At 36.3% G+C, this 6,785-nt stretch overlaps 1 protein-coding gene across 1 annotated transcript; it reads right to left on the reverse strand.

Annotated features, from left to right (window-relative positions):
* Positions 1-2,446: 2,446 nt before the first annotated feature.
* On the reverse strand, positions 2,447-4,829 carry LOC109213398 (F-box/kelch-repeat protein At3g23880-like). The gene is made up of 2 exons (XM_019377192.1): positions 3,567-4,829; positions 2,447-2,605 (listed from the first exon to the last, which is right to left on the reverse strand). The coding sequence occupies exon 1, from the start codon at positions 4,768-4,770 to the stop codon at positions 3,613-3,615; it is 1,158 nt and encodes a 385-aa protein (XP_019232737.1). The 5' UTR covers positions 4,771-4,829; the 3' UTR covers positions 2,447-2,605; positions 3,567-3,612.
* Positions 4,830-6,785: the final 1,956 nt, after the last annotated feature.

Genomic DNA, 6,785 nt, shown 5'->3' on the forward strand with positions numbered 1-6,785 from the left:
TATATTAGGAGACTATTTGCTAGATTGATTTCCTTTCCGTTTTAAATCAGTTGAAAGGTCCCTTTTTTAAGGAATATACGTTACTGTATTCAATGATACGGCTCTTGAATACAGTTGAATACAACAACTGATTAGCTGAACTTCCATGATTCACGCCTATTTTTTCTATTGTATTCATGAATACAGTAGTCTAAATACATCAAATACATCTTATAAAAATGTAAAACATATCTACAGGCTGTAATATAGCAAATGGTATCTATAGATAGCTAATTACCACTCTAAGATAGTGCTTTATGAAAATTTCCCTTTTATTATCCCTATTGTTCCAATTCATATAATACTTTTTTTATTATTCCTGCTTAAAAAACACTCACTACAATTAAAATATTTAACTTTAAATTTCCTATTTTATCTTAAATAACATACTTTTACAGCCATAAAAATATTATAACATATTCAAGACAGATCGACTTCTAACCACATTTATAAAATTTCTTTTTATGTTTGGCCAAACACTTTTACATAAAATATTGAAAAAGATGAAGTACAATAGTAGGCTAGATGTTGCCAGCGCTTAGCAGGGCACATAATGTTTGCAAAAAGCAAGGATGCCCGAAGACTAGTATGTAATATGAGAGTCTCACTAATATTATCTTTTAATCCACTATAAAGGTTTTAATTTTTCTCCTGAATATTAAGAAATGCCATTTTAGAAGACATCTATATGCCATATCTTTGAATCTAAAAAGGACACCTCTTTTTTCTATCTAAGTCCAATGGGGAACCTGCTCCTCAGCCGACTGTGTCTGACCCGTCCTCTAGGCACCTTTGAAAAGCAAGAAGTGTGACAAAATTTTAACCTATATCCCTTACATTTAAGGTTCCTCTCCTTCGATTTAGCCTTTTAGTTTTCAAGACCTTATAAACTGTTGACATCATATAAATGTTAATGCTTAATACATCTCTTTAGAGATCAAAAGTGAATAGTAGTTGTCGACGGCTACATATAGGCAATGCTACAAATACAATGCCATAAAAAAAAATCCAAATATCGGCACCTCCTAACATTAATAAATCATGACAAGTGACATTTCATTTCAAATATTTTCTTGTTCTGAGTAATTAACCTATTTCAGAGCCGTCTAGTGATTGCCTATTTTTCGCGTCTCTATAATAGGTGAGCATGTCAAGCAAACTTTGGTGAATATCCACCGAGGAACAAGCTCTTACATTATGGCGTATCAAGTGGCAACTCTCCGTCCGTAACTTAGTAGTATTCGCTAAGTGATTTTCTTACTTATTTTTTGGTGTTTGGTTAGTAACGAAAAAATATTATATAAAGCATATTTTAATATAATGTAAGCAAACACTATAATCTCGGACGCAGACCCTAGACCTCGAGACCCAACCCCGAACCCTGAATCCCGAACCCCAACCCCTGATCTCGAAACTGATGCCAATCCCAATCCCAACCTCGACCTGCACCACCCCGATCCTCAACCCGACATCAACCCCGGACCCAGACCTCGGACCAGACATTGACCCTGACCCGACACCCAGCCCGAGACACCCCGACAACTGACACCCACCCTTGACCTTCGTGTTTCGGGTTGCGAAGTCCACGATAGCGGGGGAGGGGTGGCAGGAACTAGTGAGCTAGCATGAAGGGAAAGGGTGAGACCAGGCGGGAGAATGGAGGGCCGAAGGTAGTTGGTAGGGGGGGGGGGTTTGCTAGCAAGGGGAGGTGGCCCGATGCATGGGGTTGTAGGGTGGCCGAGGGGTGCGGGTGGTGGTGGGTCAGGTGTGGACATGTAGGGTGAGGTCGGGATGCAAGGTGGTAGGTCGGGGTTAGGGGGCCTGGGGTGGCGAGGATGTGAATTGGAGGTGGTAGTAGAGGTGGGAAAGATTGAAAGAGAGTTTTCAAAAATATTTTCCCTCCTCTTGGTAGGAAAGTCAGTTGGAGGAAAATGAGTTCATTACGAAAATATTTTTCATAACGTTTAAGCCAACCAAACATGAAAAAATTGAAAAATATTCTCTTTCATACCGAACAGACCCTAAGTGATATGCAATTAATTAAAGGGAAAAGGGCTAAAACTATCCGTCGACTTTTCTATGATCAACAGCACTAGAATATATCTTAAATACGGTTATGGTTCAAGACTAATATACATTGTTATTTCTCATACTGTAATCAGATCAGATTAGTTTTCTAACTACACAGTTAATGTAAAAAAATGATTGGTTCATAATTACTGGATCGAGCGTTGTGTAAGGTACTGTTAGCTGACAGCAAAAAAATTAAGATTCAGCCTACTTACAGAATAGGATATGCAGTTGGGAAACATAGGTAAATATTACTTTCACAATACCGGTTACCAAGAATTTGAACTAAAAGTGAATATCATCGATAAAAACCATTATTTAATCAATGAATTCGGTAACCAACCAAAATTGAGTTAAGTCTAACTCTATGGACATGGAAATGACATTAACGCATCACAATGAACTTTGACAACAGAGGAAAACCATACTTGATCATTTTGATCCATGCAAATCAATAAGGAGTGGATTAGTTGTTCCTAACATCAGCTTTCATCTCCTGAAAGTTCAATACTACAAATCAGTTAACAAAGCACCTTACTGATACGTCAGATGACAAGTAAAAACAACATAGATTTACTTATTCAAAAGAAAAAAAGAAGGGGAAATGTAGATTTAGAAAGCAGCCTCCACAATCTAATGGCTCAGAAAGATGCAAAACAACAAATAGAACGACAATATAAGTCAATACAAGTGTGGCAAGGGGACTTAGAAAGCCGCCAAATCAACAAATAGAACCACAATATAAGTCAATGGGAGTGTGACAAACCATTGACATTGAAAGATAGCATAGAATGTATAAGAATTCTTTAAAAGTCAAACTATAGATACAATTGGCCTCTCTATTTAGAGACAAGATAAGAATTTAGTATAGTGAGAAACTTGTTTGAAAACAAAGATTACAAAAGCTTTTTCTTCCTCTTAAAGAAAGCTAATCACATATCTCTTTCTCCTATATTACCCTAGTCTTAGGTACTCCTACCGTACTCTCATGATCATGGCAGCCAGATTCATTTTATGACACACTCTTGCTCATGTCAATGATTTTGATTGCTAAGTAAAAGAATGAAAAAAATACTACCAAAGAAAAACAATTAGCTATTAGCAACAACAAAAGCAATCAAAGCACCAAAATGGTCCTGAAGAAATTAAGCAGTTATCTATTAGCAGCAAGCCGCAAGGAAAAACACCCAATAGCAACAAGGAAAACCACTAAAACTAGATACTATAGCAGACCTTAACTATTATTACTTCCTTATTAAGTTTCACTTTAAAACACCAAGCACTACAACCAAATAACGAACTATCACAAAAAGAAGTTATTTCATGAAAATGTGCAAAAAGGAAAAGGACAAGTAAGATCTCCAAGCAGATGTGGTGTGAACATGTCCTTAAAATATGCAATATCTTTTTTTATATGTGAAATAGAAACAGGAAAATGTATAACGTGGAACTCTTACAAGTCATTAGCTATAGCATTGTCATTCATCTGAGCTTCTGCCGCCTTCAATTTTTGTTGTGTGCTTGGTTCGTTCTGTAATAGGGGACAACTAGGCTTTCAACGTAGACGTCCGCCGCAACACATGAATGAAAGTTGACAATCTTTGGATATCTGATCAGTTCATAGTCCGGATTGCGTACCATTAAAGTCGATCCAGGCACAAGCAATATTTCACCTTTGTTTGACATGCAAAGTGTTGGATCAATAAAAGAAGAATACACATAACTAGGATATTTGACAGTATACATTTTTGTCCAAGACTCTTTAACCCCATACTCTCTCATAACCCACACATCTGCGTGACTTACGGAATACTTCCAAATCATTGAAAGATCACTTCCCAATACTCCAAGCTCCAAACAAAAATCAACTTCTACATAGCGGGGCTGCTCCACCTTTCCCCATTTCTCATCAGCCAAATCAATAGAAATGATGTTCCAGTTCTTATGAAAAGCCCAATTATTAGGCCAATGAAGCTCCCCAGCCCAATGAAGCTTCCCATTTACAAACTTACCTGTTTCAAAGAATCGCATCTCATCGGGAATATCACTCTTACTTCTCCAAGAATTACTCTTTAGACTATATATTTTGATCTCAACATGATGCAACCTTTCATTGTCGTGATTTCTAAATATACCTACTATCTTATAATCATCATTGGACTCATCATATCCAAAACCATATTTGAACCAACCGAAATGATAAACTGTAGGTCTAGGATGAGGCAAATTCTTGTACCTTCTAACTGATGGATTCCATAGAAACAAGTCAATATCATCAATGGCAAGACAAATCAATCCATTAACCGAACCCACAACAGTAACACTTTTGTGGGGTTTATTCATGGGATAATTCAAGCGAAATGCCTCAGTCACAGAATCATTACGTAAAGAACTAAGAGAACAGTCCCTAAGAAAGTAGTCGATTTCACGAGAACTGAATATATTCCCACCCGCTGTCAACACAAGCCTGTGGTGCGTGTAATCTTTGTTATTAGCAGATACACTAAGATGGGTTTTGACAAATTCAGGGCTAGAAACCAAAGCAAGCCAAGATTTTGAGACAGACCTGAACCGCACCAGGGTTTTAACTGGAAGCCTTGAGAGGATTTCAGTGATGAGTTCTGTTGGAAGGGTAGGGTCTGTCAAGCTTGAATCTTCCATTGAATTTGATGAAAATTTAGCAATATGGTTTGTGAGTTCGCTCTGTTTTAGGTTGCAAATTTGAGAGAAGGCTGCGTATTGCCAAAGCCACAAAGCTCGTCTTATAATCACTTCCTGGTAGTAGGAGTCTTCCTACTAGTAGGACTCTTGTTTCACTTCATTCTTTCGTCTTTTGAGTTTTACTTTTTACTAGTGAATTTGACCGCCATAGCAGTAAATTTAGAAATAATATTTTATAAACTTAAGAGAGTTTCTTGTATATACATATAATGTTTAATTCTTTTATATTGATTAAATAAAAAAGGTAATATTTTTACTGAAAATAAAATATTTTACTGCATATTTCATTATCAAACCTCTTTTCTAAAATAGAAAGAAGAAACTTTTTCACTTTTAAGTATAGGTATCTCTGTTTTCTTATTCAAATTGAAGAAACAAAAAATATAAAGAAAGCAAACATACCAACTTATTAGTTATATAAACTTACATCTTTCAATTTTACAAAAAAAAAAAAAGGTCAAGTGACGTACATATTCACGTATTACCTAAAAAAAAGAAACCCACAACACACAAATGTGTACTACGGTGACTCAAAACTCCAACAGAAGATAAGAACTCCATAGTAAGCAAAAAGTTAATACAATTTCCAGAGTAAACCCCGGCCTCTCGCGAATGGCTCATTAACGCACATTTTCATATCAATGGCAACAGAGATTTTTGGCGAAAACACAACTCAATTTATAGTATAATATTTTTGTGGACCATCCTTAACCTTAAGAAAATAAATAATAATGAACTAAATACTAATAATGGAAAACAGTTTCCAGCAAGCTAATATTCAGAGGTCGTAAAGGTGTTCCAATAAATTATTCTCGACAAAATAATTTATTTTTTCAACTGGACAACTATGATAGACTTCATTTGCTTCTGTTTCCACAGAAAAATTACAAGCTAACATACGTCAAATTAGAAATGGGAATAGCTATGTATATAATGCACGGAGGAGTAAAAAATATGTTAAAAATATCTATCTTATATAATTTACCTTTCAGATGAAGACTTTTCACCGATATGTGGATAAATCTTGTTTTCACCGATATGTGAAAAAACCTTGTCTGCCTACTCTCATCGTCCAAAATGTAATATTTTCTTCAAACAACCCCTTTGATAGTTTATATGAGTCCACCAAGTGAATAGAGACCTGGTCCTATATCAGTACCCTCGGTGCTAACTACTGAAACAGTATGTAAATAAGACACAAGATTTTACGTGGAAAAATCCTAACTCAAGGGGACAAAAACCACAACCTACACTGATACGATTTCAACTTCACTAACTTGTAACTACACTATTACAAGCCACTTTGTAATGACTCTATTACAAAGACTTCAATCACTCTAACTTGTAATACACTTCTCACAAGCCACTTTGTCACTCACTAGTTACAAAGACTTCAACCTATGACTAACTCTAGTCACAACACAAACTTAGATGGTTTATGATTTTGAGTTTCCTGAACCAAAGCTTCTAAGAAAGCAAGATAGGAGTTACAATGAAGAACAGAAAAAATAAGATTACAACTCAACTAAGGACACACATAGACTCTTAGTGGAACTGGTCCGTAGTGGAGTTGTCTTCTTGTTCTTGACTGCACAAGTGAATATTTGTTGCCTTACATCATGTTCTTATACTTCAAAAGACATCCCAATGATATTCTTGGTTAGTACACACCTCTTCCTAATGGGAAGTGACTGCTGCACTGTAGCGTGCACAGTTGCAGGCAGTCACTTTCTGCAGTTGCTTTCCAGCTGTAGAGTTGACTTGTACGTCTGTCAGAGAAACACCAAAGGATCAGGTCCCTGAACTGGTTCTTGTAAATCCAAAGGAACACTGCCCAGATTATCTTGAGTCCATTGCTGAATGATTGTATCAGGCATGCATCAGGTCCTTTATCCGGTTCTATACAGAAAGTTTGTAGATCATCAAAACATAAGACTAAGAGACCTTAAGCCTAT

This window comes from Nicotiana attenuata, unplaced genomic scaffold, assembly GCF_001879085.1.
Source record: "Nicotiana attenuata strain UT unplaced genomic scaffold, NIATTr2, whole genome shotgun sequence".
Classification (NCBI taxonomy): Eukaryota; Viridiplantae; Streptophyta; class Magnoliopsida; order Solanales; family Solanaceae; genus Nicotiana; species Nicotiana attenuata.